We start from the raw sequence: 16993 nt of genomic DNA, 5'->3' as shown, positions 1-16993 counted from the left end.
GAGAAAAGGAACCCTCATACACTGTTGGTGGGAATGCAGATTGGTGCAGCCGTTATGGAAGGCAGTGTGGAGGTTCCTCAAAAAATAACGAATAGAATTACCATATGACCCAGCAATGCCTCTCCTGGGTATCTACCCAAAAAATCTGAAGACATTTATACATAAAGACACATGTTCTCCAATGTTCATTGCAGCTTTATTTACGGTGGCCAAGACATGGAAACAACCAAAATGTCCTTCAATAGATGAATGGATAATGAAGTTGTGGTATATATACATAATGTAATACTATTCGGCGGTAAGAAAAGATGAAATAGGAACATTGTGAAAACATGGATGGATCTTGAGAGTATAATGCTAAGCGAAATAAGTCAGACAGAAAAAGCAGAGAACCCTATGATTTCACTGATATGTGGTATATAAACCAAAAACAAGAAAAGAACCAGACAAACAAATGAGAAAGAAAAACTCATAGACACAGACAATAGGTTCGTGGTTACCGGAGGGTAAGGGGGTGGGGGGTGGGTGATGAGGGTAAGGGGGATCAAATATATGGTGATGGAAGGAGAACTGACTCTGGGTGGTGAACACACAATGGGATTTATAGATGATGTAATACAGAATTGTAGACCTGAAATTTATATAATTTTACTAACAATTGTCACCTTAATAAACTTACAAAAAAAGAAAAATAAATTCCAAAATTCACTTGTAATACAAAAAATAAGTATCTAACTGTAAACAAATCACAATTTGAATTAAAAAATTAAAACAAGTATTTTTTTCCCTTAAGTTTTGGCCAAAAACTTGGGTGTGCATTATACACGGGATCATATTTCACACAGCAAAAGACGGTGCATTTCTTTGTAAATGAATTGCCTATTCCTGTCATTTGCCTTTGTACCTGTTCTGTTCCTAATGTTTTTCTTGTTAATTTTCATTATTTATTTACAAATTATATTTAATAATGCATTTCATATTTTATGTACTTCATATTTTCAAAGTGAAACATGTTCTTATTTGAAGTAGTTAATATTCCTAAAGCTGTCTTTTGGTTGTATGTTAAAGATTGTATCTTTATCTTAGGTAAATCCCTGAGATTTTTTTTCCCTTAAAATTGTTAAAAATTTTTTTCTTTAATTTGTAGGGCAAAACATCAGAGGCTCTAGCCAAGCTAATTTCACTACAAGCTACAGAAGCAACTATTGTGACTCTTGACTCTGATAATATCCTCTTGAGGTATTTATATCTTCCTTCTTTCCCCTTTTCTTTTTTAACTCCTTATGAAAATATCAAATATATGGAGAAGTAGAGAGACGAGTATAATGAACCCACATAATCCATTTCCCAGATTTAACATTGATTCACATTTTGCTGGACTTCATCTGTACCTTCTGTTTTTCTGTTGTTGCAGTAGTATTTTAAAGTCAATTCCAGTTATATCATTTTATTGTTGAATATTTCTGTAACATCTCCAAAAAAAAGACATATTCTTATATAAATGTAACACTATATTTCATCTAACAGAGTGAACAATAACTCCTTAATATCATCTCATACACAGTCCATATTCACATTTCTCCTATTGTCTCCAAAATGTTTAAGTTTCATTGTTTGAAATGGAATTTAAGCAAGGTCCATGTGTCATGACATTTGACTGTATGTTTCTTTTTTTTTACTCTTTTTTAAATGTATTTTTCAATTACAGTTGACATACAGTATTATATTAGTTTCAGGTGTACAATTTAGTGATTATACATTTATGTATTTTATGAAGTTAACACCCCAATGAGTCTAGTACCCATCTGGTACTGTGCATTGTTATTACAATATTACTGACTATTCTCTATGCTGTACTTTACATACCTATGACTATTTTTTTATTATTTTTATGTGCACAAAGCAATGTAATAGTTGGACATTTATCATTTATATCCCTCACACAGTGACAACCCCCCTCCCCTCATCCACTATCCCTCTGACATCGCACACAGCCATTACGTTTCATGTTTCTTTTTTTTTCATGTTTCTTTTACTCTAGAGCAGCTACTCCCTCTCCTTCTTCCTCTACTTCTACCCGCTCCTCCCTCTTCATACAACTGACTTGTTAAAGAAACACCCATCAGTTGTCCTATAGAATATCCCACAGTCTGAATTTCTGTCTTTGCTTCCTTGTGGTATCATTTAATTTGTTCTATAACTCCTATATTACCTGTAAACTGGAAGTTAAAGTTAAAACTTGATTAGATTTCATTCTTTTGTATTTCTCATTTGTATACTCATAAAATTATTTAGGCAAATTTACACAATAAATAAATTGTTTAGTTAAGTAAAACCCATTACATTATTTTCTAAAGCTTTCATTTATTCATTCAGTGACTGTTCCATAAATATTTAGAGTGCCTACTTTGTGCCCGGCACTGAGCTGTTCCCCAACAGTGAACAGGACTGACATTGTACAGTAGTTCCTAGTTTAAATGTTAGTTCTAGCTTCCATTGGTAGCAACTATGGAACCATAAGCTTGATATGAACTAAAAATAAAAGCTTGCATGGAAAAAATCAGGGTGAGAAGCATATTGTCATAATGATTTTTATTTTAATTCATGTCCAGTGAAGAACAAGTGGACGTGGAACTTGTACAACGTGGAGACATCATTAAAGTGGTTCCAGGAGGCAAATTGCCAGTGGATGGTCGTGTTATTGAAGGACATTCTATGGTAGATGAGTCCCTCATCACAGGTTTGTTCTTTCAGAGGATCATGACATAAAAGTGAAGTGAATTCAGTGTTTATGAAAAATAGACATGAAAGGTGAAGGGCTTTATGTAGAAACTATGGAATGAGTAAATAATGAAGAAAGAGAATATGAGTTCTTTTTTTTTTTTACATTTTTTTTGCCTTTGTGTGTGTGTGTGTGTGTGTATGTATGTGTGTGTGTGTGTATGTGTGTGTTGAGAGCCCACTGGCCCATGTGGGAATCGAACCGGCAGCCTTCGGAGCTAGGAGCATGGAGCTCTAACCGCCTGAGCCACTGGGCCGGCCCAAAATATGAGTTCTTTTTAACACTATTAAATAAATTTCTGCAGATATGCTTTATCGTTTTAGTTATGCTAGAGAAGGCTGTTTTCACTGAGGATTGTTAATTACTAGAATGTAGAACCATAGGAAATTATCTCATTGTACTGTAGAGCCCAATAAACTTTGGCAAATTTACTTGCCAAATTACCTATTTTGTATTCCTGCCCTAAGGACTGTTCTCATCAGAGATGGGGGTAAGACTCCAGGTTTTCCACATCAGCGTCTGCTCTAAGAGAGTAGGTGGAGTAGTTTTAGAGATCTTACATAACTAAGGCCAATCTAGAGCAGAACCAAAATAACACCTCTCCTACCTCAGCCGTCAGAATAGTGCCAGGAGAGGCTCAGCTTATGGACCATGGGGAAATGATTTAAGACTGTTTTTCAGTAGGGGTGCTATTGCCAGTTTGGATGGGACAATTCTTAGTTCTGGGGGACTTATACATTGTAGTATATTTAGTAGCATCATTGACCCTGGCCCACTAAATTGGAGTAGAAGCACCCTGTGCCCCACCGGTAGTTATTATAAACAATAACTCCCTCCCACATTTCTAAGTGCTCCTTGGGAATAGGCTGGGAATCCATAAATTAAGACTAGGGTGGAGCTCCAAAAATAGCTGCCAACAAGAGCTAGCATATTAGGCTTTTCCAGTTTAAGATATGTGTGCCTGTATTTGGCCCATAGCTGACATAAGGTAAGAGGGAAGAGAATTTTCACCTGCCATTTGTCCAGATTCTATTTCATGAAGAATCTCCTTTCTAGATATTTTTTGACAATTAGTAAATAATGGTATGTTTCAAGGTAGTACTTACTTATGCTCCTAAATCTATCTTCATTCCTTACACAGGGGAGGCAATGCCTGTGGCTAAGAAATTGGGCAGCCCAGTGATTGCTGGTTCTATTAACCAGAATGGGTCACTACTTATCCGTGCTACCCACGTAGGAGCTGACACAACCCTTTCTCAAATTGTCAAACTTGTGGAGGAGGCACAAACATCAAAGGTAACTTAACTCCCTAGGAGAAACAAAGTATTTTCTTTAAATCCTACTCAGTATTAATCTTGATCTAGTTTTTATATTTTCCTTTGATTAATTCTATTTGCTTTAATATGGAGTTTATTAAAATAGTTCTGTTTGTGCTCAGTACCAAAATACTCTCTTCATCATCAAAAAAGGAGACTTTGATGTACATATTATTATTTTTTTAATTCTAGGCTCCTATCCAGCAGTTTGCAGACAAAATCAGTGGCTACTTTGTTCCTTTTATTGTTATTATTTCCATTGTTACCCTCTTGGTTTGGATTATAATTGGATTTCTGAATTTTCAAGTTGTGGAAACCTACTTTCCTGTAAGTGACTTGCAACAATTCTTTACCCTGTGTAAAATAGTTTGTGAATTTTTTGCATAGGTAATTAATTGGAAAATAACCTTAATAATTACTAGAATCTTTAAGGAACTGGAGTAGGAGGATGATAAGAATAGCATTTGCATTTCTATAAATATAAAATATTTCCTTTTAGAAAGACTTTTTTCATTATGACTTGTGATTTTCCCAAAGCAAGTACTGAACTTTTACATTTTAAACCTAGTCTCATTCCCAGCATGATTTTGCTTTCACAAAGGACTGTAGATATATTGAGGAAAACCTCATGATCTCAGCCCTGCTGTATACCATCTGTGTGATCTTAGGTCAACTTAAATTCTCTCTCAGCTTCAGTTTCCTCATCTATAAAGTGAAATTTTAACCCCATCCTGCATAACTTGTGAAAGTTAAATAAGATGATGTGATAGAAATGCTTTGTAATTTATTAAATGCTTTATAATTATAATATTAATGCCTACGTTTTTCTAGTTCTATGATAGTTTTTAAAGTATGGTGTCATAAGGTGGTAAAGTAGACCTGGACTCTACCTTGTTTTAGAGATACAATCTTTAAGTCACTTAACATCTTTTAGCTTCAGTTTTGTCATCTGTAATATAGTGATAATATTTAAATTGCAGGATTGGTACTAGTGTAGGTAAAAACATACACATATGACAGCATAAACTTAGATGTCTGTTAAAGTCCCTTCCAACTCTGTTTCTATATAGATACACAACTCCTAAATGAACACTTAAAGTATTTGAGAACTTAGTAAGAACCTAGCACTGTAAAGCCATTACTAATAAGAAAGTCTTACTTTGTTGGTTCCTTTATTTTTAAAAAATGCTGTTCTGTACACTGTTTCATGCTGTTTGTCCCTTCAATTAAATAACAAGTGGACTCATAACAACTATGTATCTATTCCATGATGTGGTCATTAATATAATATAAAAAAGTTTTTTTAAATGATTCATGTTGGTTAAGTGCACATTGAACAAGAGGATTACTGGAAGGTATTTTGGAATGTGTATCATGAGTTCAGGGGGTCTTAGGAGATCTCTCCTAATAAAATAGTCATATTTACCCACACAAGCAAATATTAAATGTCATGAAGAGCTATAGTACTGCCAGATATACTCAGTTCACATTGTTACATCCAAAAGAATTTTATTGAAAAGTGATTAAGATCCCTTTGTATGTTGGGTGATTTTTTTTTCCATGGTCTTGATAGAATAGTGTGAAAATCAGATTTATGGTTTCAGTAAACAGAGTTCAGTTTTCAGATTCTTTTTGTTTAGGATCAGTTTTGTTGAGAATTAGGCCACATGTTTGCAGCTATTCTTAAAAATTTCTAAAACACTTATAGTCTCAATATGGGGCAAAAAATGCTGGTTCCTTACATTCACTCCATAGTTTGTAACTCTGAATCAGTAAAATTGAAATCTTGATTTTAGGACTGTGACTTGTGTACCAGTTATGTCACAATTTCTTATATTCATTAAAAAGTTTTCTTACTAGTAACTAAAACATATATGTTGGGAGCTAAGTAGGATTATGTGTGACTTCAAAATTGAGGTTTTATTTAAACAGGGTTAAGCTTTGTTCCTTTTGTTTTATACAGCTCTAAATCAATAACCGAAATTCATACCTTTCTTCTAAAGGGCTACAACAGAAGTATCTCCCGAACAGAAACAATAATACGCTTTGCTTTCCAAGCCTCTATCACAGTTCTGTGCATTGCATGTCCCTGTTCCCTGGGGCTGGCCACTCCAACTGCTGTAATGGTGGGTACAGGAGTAGGCGCTCAAAATGGCATACTAATCAAAGGCGGTGAGCCATTGGAGATGGCTCATAAGGTAAGACAGTCCCCCAGAACTAAGAATTGTTCCATCCAAACTGGCAGTAGCACCCCTACTGAGAAACAGTCTTAAATTATTTCCCCATGGTCCGTAAGCTGAGCCTCTGCTGGCACTATCGTGAGGGCAGAGGTAGGAAAGGTGTTATTTTGGTTCTGCTCCAGATTGGCCTTAGTTATCTAAGATCTCTAAAGCTACTCCACCTACTCTCTTAGAGCAGACGCTGATGTGGAAAACCTGGAGTCCTACACCAGCAGGACTAGAGAAGTCTTTAGGCCAGGCAGACAGAAGAGGTATTTGCCCAAGTCTTCCAGGCTTCTAACCTATTTGTGTGTGATTCCATGTTTGTGCAATTCACCAAGAGGTACCACTGTGGTTACAGTGCAGGTTCTTTGCCTTTCTGCCACTAGCTGACAGTTTGCAACTATGACTTCCAGAATATAATCACATCCCTGATGTCTTTCGTATTAGGATTTTCACAACAATCTCAATCAAGTCTACTTGACTTTTACTGAAATCGTATTTCTTCTAGTATGTTCTTATGAGGATATAAACTATATACAGATGCATGTAGTAAATACAGAGTGCAGTTTAGGATAGATTTGGAACCTCATCTAGCCAATGAATACAGGCTATTAGTTTTTATAGTATTTTTAAAAATTTTTGATGTAATTTCATTTCAAACTTGAAGTTGCAAGAATGATATAAAGAACTCCTTTATATCCTTTACTGCAGATATCAGATTGTTTTCCCAAGAAGGACATTCTCTTACATAACCACAGTACAAAGACCAAAATCAAGAAATTGATATAGTACTATTATCTATAGTCCATTATCCGTTTTCCTTAGTTGTCTCCATAACATCTTTAATAAGCTATTTTTTCCTCTTGTCCAGAGCCTTTTTTTGTATTTAGCTGTCATGTCTCTTTTCGTCTTGTTTCCTCAAGCTATGTATTCATTTTTCAAGATTCGTATTCTGAGTTTACTGTGAGGTGGTGGTGTTCTCTAATTCCAAACCCTTCCTTTTTCCTTTCTGGGCTGCATTTCCCTTATTGATTCCCCGAGCTGTCTCTTCTCAAGCCAGGTTTCTCATCTTGACCCAATAAAGTCAAAGCAACCCAGAAGGTCTTACCTGGTGTTCAGCTTAATTACGTACTTACCTTTCTCTTATAATCATCTGCCTAATCCCCGATTTCCCCTGTGGATCTATAATTTGTCAGTATTGAAAGCCTTTATCTTTCCCTGAAGGCACTAGAGGCATCTCTTAATTACCTATTAACAGTCAACCCTTAACAGTTAGTTCTAGTTGTTATATCCACAGTAAGTTGAACATTTACAAGGGGGAACTATTAGGTATAATTAAGAGTATCTCTTCCTTTATTCTCCCCTTTTGTTCTCCCAAAGACAGTTTATTAAGTCAAATTAAGTCAAAGATCAGATTATTAAGAAACAAAATAGTAATGTTTATCAAAATAAACCTTTCTCTCATTTCTGGAAATGTGATAGTAAGGATTACCAAATCATATAGGTGCACTTTATTTTAATTTTCTTACAGGTAAAGGTAGTGGTGTTTGATAAGACTGGAACCATTACCCATGGAACCCCGGTAGTGAATCAAGTAAAGGTTCTAGTGGAAAGTAACAGAATATCACGCAATAAGATCCTGGCCGTTGTAGGAACTGCTGAAAGTAACAGTGAACACCCTCTAGGAGCAGCCATAACCAAATACTGCAAGCAGGTACAATTTTTCCCTTGTTTATTAATGTAGTCATCTCCTATAGGAATTAATCAGACCAAATCCAAACTGTTGTTTGACTATGGTTTACGTCTATAGTTGGTATGAGGCTAGAGAGACTTCTATTTTCTCATTTTGTTTTATATGTCTTAGATTCTTCATACAGAAAAGTATAAGGATGAAAACAGAAATTGATTATAATCTTACACAGATAACCCCTGTTGACTGAAAAAGGCTAAGATAGAAGTAATGCATATTTGTAGTAGGAAAATTTCAGATAGTTCAGAGTTACATAAGGAAAAAGGAAAGCCTCATTCCCTGCCCTAATCCATAATTCCTCTCTCCAAAGTTTAACAAATGTTAGCCTGTCTTTTTAAATAATAGCTTAATTGAGATAAAATTCACATGTTATAGTTTATCCTTGTAAAGTATATAATGCAGTAATTTTTAGTATATTCACAAGTGTGCATCCTTAACCATTTTTAAGGCATATACCAAAATATATGCATTTATTGTCTTTTAAACTTTACATAGAAAAGTCACAGAGTGACCAGTCTTTGGTATCTTGTTTTTTTGGTTTGTTTGTTTGTTTTATTAATTTTTTCCCCATATCAGGACATATAGATCTGCCTCATTGTTTTTAATAGCTATACCATATTGTACAATGGTTTTTTAGCTCTTACAATGTACAGTTAACATCCTTGTCAGCTTTTGCAAGTTTATCTCTATGTTAAAAGCCTACCAATGCAAAGGCTAGATCAAAGGATGCATGCAGTTAAATTTTGATGACTATTACCAATGCCCACATGTCGTGTGTTGACCCACACGAAAGGTTGTACCAGTGTATAGTTTCACCAGAACTTATGACTGCCCATTTCCCCACATTCTTCCCACTTTATTTTTTCCAATTTAATAAGTGAAAAATGTTTACTGATTGATGATTTGCTTTTCATTTACTTAATTATGAATAAGGTTAAGCAAATTGTCATATGTGTATTGGCCATTTGAGTTTGTTTTTTTTTCCTGTAACCTGTCTGCTTGTATCCTTTGCCTATATTCCATAGAATTGTTTTATCTTTTTTTCATTGATTTGTATAAGTCCTTTGTAAATTATCTCACATAATTTTATAGTTAAAATGTTGTAATTTCTACCATTGATGTTACCATTTCTTTATTTGTTCTTTCCTTTTTACCTATTAACTATTACTGACCTGGCTTCTTTAAACCCACATGGAACATCAGAGAGTATAAATACATAAAGGACCAGAATTAATTTGCTTACAAAGGACACAGAATTATACTATAGAGACACGCTGGTAACTGAAGGCCCTGTTCTTTGTTACTCTTTGTCCTCTACTGAATAGAAAATATGACTTGGCAATAGAATTAAATATTTAACTTATAATTCTTTATTGGAACGGGCAGAGAATATTGATAAACTTTCCAAGTTTTTGTTCCCTATGCTTGGTATACATTTTAGAGAGTAGGACTAAAAGGTTTCTGAGGTTCTCCTGTAACTTTGAACACTATACTCAATGCTCCGTTCCTTTATCCTTATTAAAATCCACTGTCAAATGGGCAATGATAAGTGACAGTTTTATTCTAAACATTTATAATTAACTATCAGTAACCTTGATTTTGCTAATGATGACCTTGGATTATTAGAACAGCAGAAGAAATCCTTCTGTTTCTATTTGTTAGGAGCTGGACACTGAAACCTTGGGAACCTGCACAGATTTCCAGGTTGTGCCTGGCTGTGGTATTAGCTGTAAAGTCACCAATATTGAAGGCTTGCTACATAAGAATAACTGGAAGATAGAGGAAAATAATATTAAAAATGCATCTCTGGTTCAAATTGATGCAAGTAATGAACAGTCATCAACTTCGTCTTCCATGATTATTGATGCTCAGCTCTCAAGTAAGCTAATTTTCTTTGTAGTACCAATTATGGGACAGTAATTAACAGATGTCTAACTTTATAACCCTGAACTGTTATATAAGAAACAAAAATCAGCATCATGGTTTCATTCTCTCAAATCAATTTTACCATAGGCCTCTCAAGAACATTTTCCAACTGTGCTCCTTGATTCCTCTATAGGGTGATAAGTCTAGCCTTAGCTGACCTTCCACCTTTTTTCTGCTATCTTTTTATTTCTCATCACAGCTTCTCCAAATCTTTTATGTCCTTCACAGGATCTTGTGGCCTTCCCCCTAGTTCCCTAAGCAATCTCATTATGTAACTTTCTTACTAATACTAACTTTCTTTCTTATTATGGTGGCTTATAACCTAATTTGGAATCATGAACCTTTGGAGGAATGTGATGAAAGCTATGCTCATCCCTCAGAAAATTTCTTTTTCGAAGGTTTGCATATATCCTAAAACCCATCCATGGAATTCTGTTAAGGATCCCGACTTAACTGGCTCTCTCTCCCCTGCAGAACAAAGTCCAATCTCTCTGGACTTAGTTCAAGATCTGTTCCCCATGATATTCTCCTGACTGTCTGTTACCACCCGTCCTGTCTTTTTCCATGGCCCACTGCTCCCTATGCCATGTATTCTATATCCCATCCATATGGAACTACCTAGAGTTCCTCCTTACATCATGTCATTTCATGCTTATTAGATTATTTTGTTTACTGTTTTCTCTGGATAATGTCCTTGCCCACAATGGCATCTACCTCATGAACTTATTTTCATCTTCTAAGACTCACCACACATCTCTCTTCAGTGAAGCCTTCACTGACTAGCATACATAGGCAGATATATTTGCTCTTCTTTTTTAATCATAATGGTACTCAGTTATTGTACTAGGTACACTGCATGAAAACATTAACCTGCCTGATTCTACTAAACTGCGATTTCTTTATTATTTTTCTATGAACTTCTAGTATCAAGCACACTGACACATAGCAATTTTGTTCATTTGACATCTTTTATTAAGCACTGTTCAAGACACTAAAAAAGTCAGCAATGAGCAGAATAGACAAAGTCACTACTCATTGAACTTAAATTCCTAGTGGGAGAACATAAGACAGTGAGCAAATAAATTTTAAAAATATAGTATGTCTTATGGAGTTAGTGCTATGGAGAAAAATAAAGAAGGGTAAGGGGTATAAGGAATGCTGGGAGTAGCCGGTCTTATTTTATGTAGGATGATAAGGGTTGGCCTCATTGGGAAGGTGCTGTTTGAGCAAACACCAGAGGAGAGGGAGGGAGAAAGTTAGGTGAGTATCTGTGATAAGAGCATTCCAGGCAGGGGAAATGTCAAGTACAAGAGATTTGAGCCAGGAGCATGCTTGACTAGTTTGAAGAGCACCAAGGAGAGCAGAGAAAATGAGTGGGAAGAGAATATGAGGTGAGATCAGAGAAGGTATTACAAGACTAGATCAGGTAAGGACGTTGGAAGGACTTTGGTTTTTACCCTGAGATGGGAAGCCTCTGGAGAGTTTTGAATAGAGGAGTGACAGAATCTGACTTAATGTTTTAAATGTATTACTCTGGCTGCTCTGGTAAAAACATACTGTTGCGGGGAGGGCAAGGGCAGAAGCAGGGAGATGAGATAGTAAACTATTGCCATAATCCAGGTGGAAGACAATGGTTGTTTGGACTAGCATGGTAACAGTAGAGGTCACAGGAAGTGGTCAAATTCTGGGTGTGTCTTGAAGCTGGCTGACAGATTTTCTCACTGATTGGCTATGGAGTATGGGAGAAACAAGAGTTAAGAATTATGCCAAGGTTTGTGATCTAAGCAATTTAGTAGGGTGGGGTTACTATTTAAATAAGATGGGGAAGACCACAGGTGGGACAATATTGAAGAAAACTGATCAGGAGTTCGGTTTTTGATATGTAAAGTTTGAGTGCCTTTTAGATATTCAAGTGGAGATGTCACTTAAATGGAAATATCAAGTAGACAATTGGCTACACAAGTCTGGAGTTCAAGAAAACAGGTTGGGTTGGAGATACAGAGTTGGGAGCTCCACTTACAGATCTGTGCTATTCAATATGGTAGCCACTAGTTGCATGTGACTTTTTAAATTTAAATTCAGTAAAATTTAATTTAAAATTCAGCCCTTCAGCCATACTAGCCACATTTCAGTGCTCAATAGCTACATGTTGTTAGTGGCTACTTTATTAAACAGCAGATATAGAATATTTCCATCATCACAGAAAGTTTTGTTGGATGGTGCTGGTATGGATGGTATTTAAAACCACGAGACTGGATAAGATTGTCAATGAGTGAGAGTAGATAGGAAAAAGGAGATTTAAGGATCGAGCCATACATTACTACAAATTAAGAGGTTAAGGAGATGAGGAAGGATGAGAGAAGAAGACTGAGAAGAAAGGGTAAGCAAGGAAGTAACTCATAAGAATGGTGTCCTAGAAGCCAAGCAAAGAAAGTATTTCAAGGAGTGAGTGATTAATTGTGTATAATGTTGCTAATAGGGCAAGTAAAATGTAAACTGAGAATTTGCCATTAGGTTTTAAAGTAAACTGGTGTACAGTATGAACAATTCTTTCAAGTAGTAGAGACAAAAGTTTTTTGGGAGTGGAATTACAAGAGAACAAGAAGATAAAAATTTGAGCCAATAGGAAAAGGAACTCACACAGGAAAAATGCCGACTGTATTCCAGTCCCTCCCTTTAAGCCACACACCTCAGTCTGCCCCTCGTATGTCTCTGACTCTTCCTGAGTCACCATCCCTTCGCTGGAGCCCAAGGTAATAGTTCCAGAGCATGTGGATATAATTCCATTATCCCTAGGAAGTGAGTAAGTGGAAATTGGAGGAGCTCTAGTTTGCAAGGCCCAGCTTAAAAGGCACAAGATTCAACATATGCAGAGGCCAACTCCAGACCAAACCAGAGTACTACCGGGTTTGACCTACAAGTTACACACCCAGAGGGGAATTCTCTACAGGCACAAGATCCCATAGAGGCCAAACCACATTTAAGTGGTCAACCCTCATGCAACAGAACACCCTGCAGTGGGCAGAGCCAAGTCTCACAACTAGTCAGCCTAGGAGTTAACCCCACCTACTCTCAGCCTAGGAGTTAACCCCACCTACTCACAAGCAAAAAGCAGTTAAAGATCAACTTTAACAGGACAATATACACAACACAAGAGTCACCTTTGGAGCACAGGCAGAGGAGAAGAACGAAGTAGTGCAAGTCAAATATAAAGGATACATATTACATAAGATAACCCAGCAAGAACTAAAAACTCTAGGGGATCTACCTAACATATCAAAGCAAACACAGCATAGAGAGTCAGCCAGAATGGGGAAACAAAGAAACATGTCCCAAATAAAAGAACAGAAGAAACCTCCAGAAGTGGAACCAAATGAAACAGAGGTAACCAACCTATCAGAGACAGAGTTCAGAACACTGGTGATAAGAATGTTTAACGAGTTTAGAGACGACATAAAGAAGGATGTAGAAATCATAACGAACAACCAGTTAGAACTAAAAAACACAATTGCGAAATTAAGAACTCACTTGAAGGAATTACCAGCAGGTTAGATGAAGCAGAAGATCGAATCAGCCACTTAGAAGACAAGTTAGCAGAGATCACCCAAATAGAATAAAGAAAGAAAAAAGAATAAAAAACATTGAAGATGGTTTTAGAGACCTCTGGGATAACATCAAGCGGAACAACATGCACATCATAAGAATACCAGAAGGTGAAGAGAGGAAGCAAGGGATTGAAAACATATTTGAAGTAATAATGTCCGAAAACTTCCCTAACCTGATGAAGGAAACCAACCTACAAGCCCAGGAAGTGCAAAGAGTTCCAACCAGAATAAACCCAAACAGGTCCCCACCAAGACACATTATAGTTAAAATGGCAAAGCTTAAAGACAAAGAGAGAATCCTAAAAGCAGCAAGAGAAAGACAGAGGGTTACATACAAGGGAACTCCCATAAGACTATCAAATGACTTTTCTACAGAAACATTGAAGGCCAGGAGGGAGTGGCAGGAGATACTCTAAGTAATGGAAAACAAAGGCCTACAACCCAGATTGCTTTATCCAGCAAGACTATCATTTAAAGTTGGTGGAGAGATAAAGAGCTTCCCAGAAAAGAATAAGCTAAAGGAATTTATTACCACCAAGCCAGCATTGCAAGAAATACTAAAAGGACTTTTGTAAATAAAAAATGAAAACAATCTAACTACAAATTTAAAGATGGCCATGACTATATATATATCAGTAATCACTTTAAATGTAAACGGATTAAGTGCTCCAATCAAGAGACATAGGGTGGCTGAGTGGATAAGAAAGCAAGACCCTTCTATATGCTGTATACAAGAGACTACCTCAGACCAAAAGACACACACAGGCTTAAAGTGAAGGGTTGAAGTAAGATATTTCATGCAAATGGAAATGAGAAAAAAGCTGAAGTTGCAATACTTACATCTGACAAAATACACTTTAAAATGAAGAACATATTAAAAGAGAAAGATGTACACTATATAATAATAAAGGGATCGATCTGACAAGAGGACATAACCCTAGTAAACATCTATGCACCCAACATAAGAGCACCTAAATATATAAAACAGATACTGACTGACATAAAGACAGATATCAACAGTAACACTATCATAGTAGGGAACTTCAACACACCTCTTACAACAAGGGACAGGTCTTCCAGACAGAAAATCAATATGGAAGCCTTAAATGATATTTTGGACCACTTGGATTTGATCGATATTTTCAGAGCATTTCACCCCAATGCAGCAAAATACATGTTTTTCTCAAGCGCACATGGAACATTTTTCAAGATAGACCATATGCTAGGCCACAAAACAAGCCTTGATAAATTTTAAAAAAATGAAATCCCACCAGTTGTCTTCTCTGATGACAGTGCTATCAAATTAGAAATGAACTACAGGAAAAAATCTGGAAGACACACCAATTCATGGAGGCTGAATAACTTATTACTAAATAATAAAAGGGTCAAGCTGGGATCAAGGAAGAAATCAAAAGATATCTCGAGACAAACAAAAATGAAAACACAATGACCCAAAATCTATGGGATGCAGCGAAAGCAGTTCTAACAGGGAAATTCATAGCATTGCAGGCCTACCGAAAGAAACAAGAAACATCACTAATCAACAGTTTATCTTCATACTTAAGGGATCTGGAAAAAGAACAGCAAAATAAGCCCAAAGGGAGCACAACTAAGGAGATAATAAAGATCAGAGCAGAAATAAATGAAATAGAAACCAGAAAAAACAATACAAAAGATCAAGGAATCCAAGAGTTCTTTCTTAGAGAAGATAAACAAAATTGACAAACCTTTAGCCAGACGCAACTAAAATGAGAGAGAGAAAGGACCCAAATTAATAAAATCAGAAATGAAAGAGGAGAAGTGACAACAGACACCACAGAAATACAAAACATTTTAAGAAATTACTATGAGCAACTAAATGCATACAAATTTGACAATCTGGAAGAAATGGACAGTTTTCTAGAGGCATACAACCTTCCAAGGTTAACTCAAGAAGAAACAGAAAACCTGAATAGACTGATTACCACCAGGGAAATTGAATCAGTAATCAACAATCTCCCAACAAACAAAAGCCCAGAACCAGATGGCTTTAGAGGTGAATTTTACAAAACGTACAAAAAAGAATTATCACCTATTCTCCTCAAGCTCTTCCAAAAAATCCACAAGAAGGGAAGACTCGCAAACACTTTTTATGAAGCCACTATGAGCCTGATCCCAAAATCAGACAAAGACACCACAAATAAAAGAAAACTACAGGCCAATATCTCCAATGAACATAGTTGCAAAAATCCTCAACAAAATATTAGCAAACAGAATTCAGCAATATATTAAAAAGATCATACACCATGATCAAGTGGGATTTATCCCTGGTATGCAGGGGTGGTTCAACATCCGCAAATCAATTAATGTGATACACTACATTAACAAAATGAAAAATAAAAATCACATGATCATATCAATAGGTGCAGAAAAAGCATTTGATAAAATCCAGCAGCCATTTATGATAAAAACCCTTAGGAAAGTAGGAATAGAGGGATCATATCTCAACATAAGAAAGACTATATATGATAAGCCTACAGCTAACATCATACTCAATGGGGAAAAGCTAAAACCATTCCCCCTAAGATCAGGAACAAGGCAAGGTGGCCCACTATCTCCACTTCCATTCAACATAGTGCTGGAAGTTCTAGCCACAGCAATCAGACAAGAAAAAGAATTGAAAGGCGTCCAAATTGGTAAGGAGGAAGGAAAATTATCATTATATACAGATGACATGATACTATATATACAGAACCCTAAAGACTCCACTGAGAAACTATTAGAGCTGATAGATGAATTTAGTAAAGTACGAGGATACAAAATTAATATTCAGAAATCAGTTGCATTTGTATATACCAATAATAAAACATCAGAAGGAGAAATTTAAAAAGCAATCCCATTTACAATTGCTCCAAAATACCTGGGACTAAATTTAACCAAAGAAGTAAAAGATTTGTACTCAGAAAATTATCAGACACTAAAGAAAGAAATGAAAGAAGATACAAATAGATGGAAACTCATACCATGTTCATGGATAGGAAGAATTAGTATAGTTAAAATGTCCATACTGCCTAAGGCAATATACATGTCCAACGTAATGCCTATCAAACTACCAATGACGTTTTTCACAGAAATAGAACATATAATCCTAAAATTATATAGGATCCTAAAATCCTAAAAGACCCCGGATAGCCTCAGCAATCTTGAGGAATAAGAACAAAGTGGTAGGTATAACGATACCTGACATGAAATTCTACTACAAGGCTACAGTAATCAAAACAGCATGGTACTGGCATGAAAAGAGACACATAGATCAATGGAACAGAATAGAGAATCCAGAAATAAATCCATGCCTATATGGCCATTTAATCTATGACAATGGAAGCAACAATGTACAGTGGGGTAAAGACAGT

General features: G+C 36.0%; 1 protein-coding gene across 1 annotated transcript in view; it reads left to right on the top strand.

Moving 5' to 3' along the window:
* Positions 1 to 16993, top strand: part of ATP7A (ATPase copper transporting alpha) — a 132853-nt gene that overhangs the window by 96928 nt on the left and 18932 nt on the right. Inside the window, exons 11-17 of the mRNA XM_081043611.1 lie at positions 1148 to 1239; positions 2613 to 2740; positions 3924 to 4078; positions 4291 to 4425; positions 6102 to 6296; positions 7852 to 8034; positions 9733 to 9949. Of these exons, the coding sequence (XP_080899737.1) occupies positions 1148 to 1239; positions 2613 to 2740; positions 3924 to 4078; positions 4291 to 4425; positions 6102 to 6296; positions 7852 to 8034; positions 9733 to 9949 (1105 nt within the window). The remainder of the gene's footprint in view (positions 1 to 1147; positions 1240 to 2612; positions 2741 to 3923; positions 4079 to 4290; positions 4426 to 6101; positions 6297 to 7851; positions 8035 to 9732; positions 9950 to 16993) is intronic.

Source organism: Rhinolophus hipposideros (genome assembly GCF_964194185.1).
Source record: "Rhinolophus hipposideros genome assembly, chromosome: X".
NCBI classification, from domain to species: Eukaryota; Metazoa; Chordata; class Mammalia; order Chiroptera; family Rhinolophidae; genus Rhinolophus; species Rhinolophus hipposideros.
This window is presented reverse-complemented; position numbering and strand designations above follow the sequence as displayed.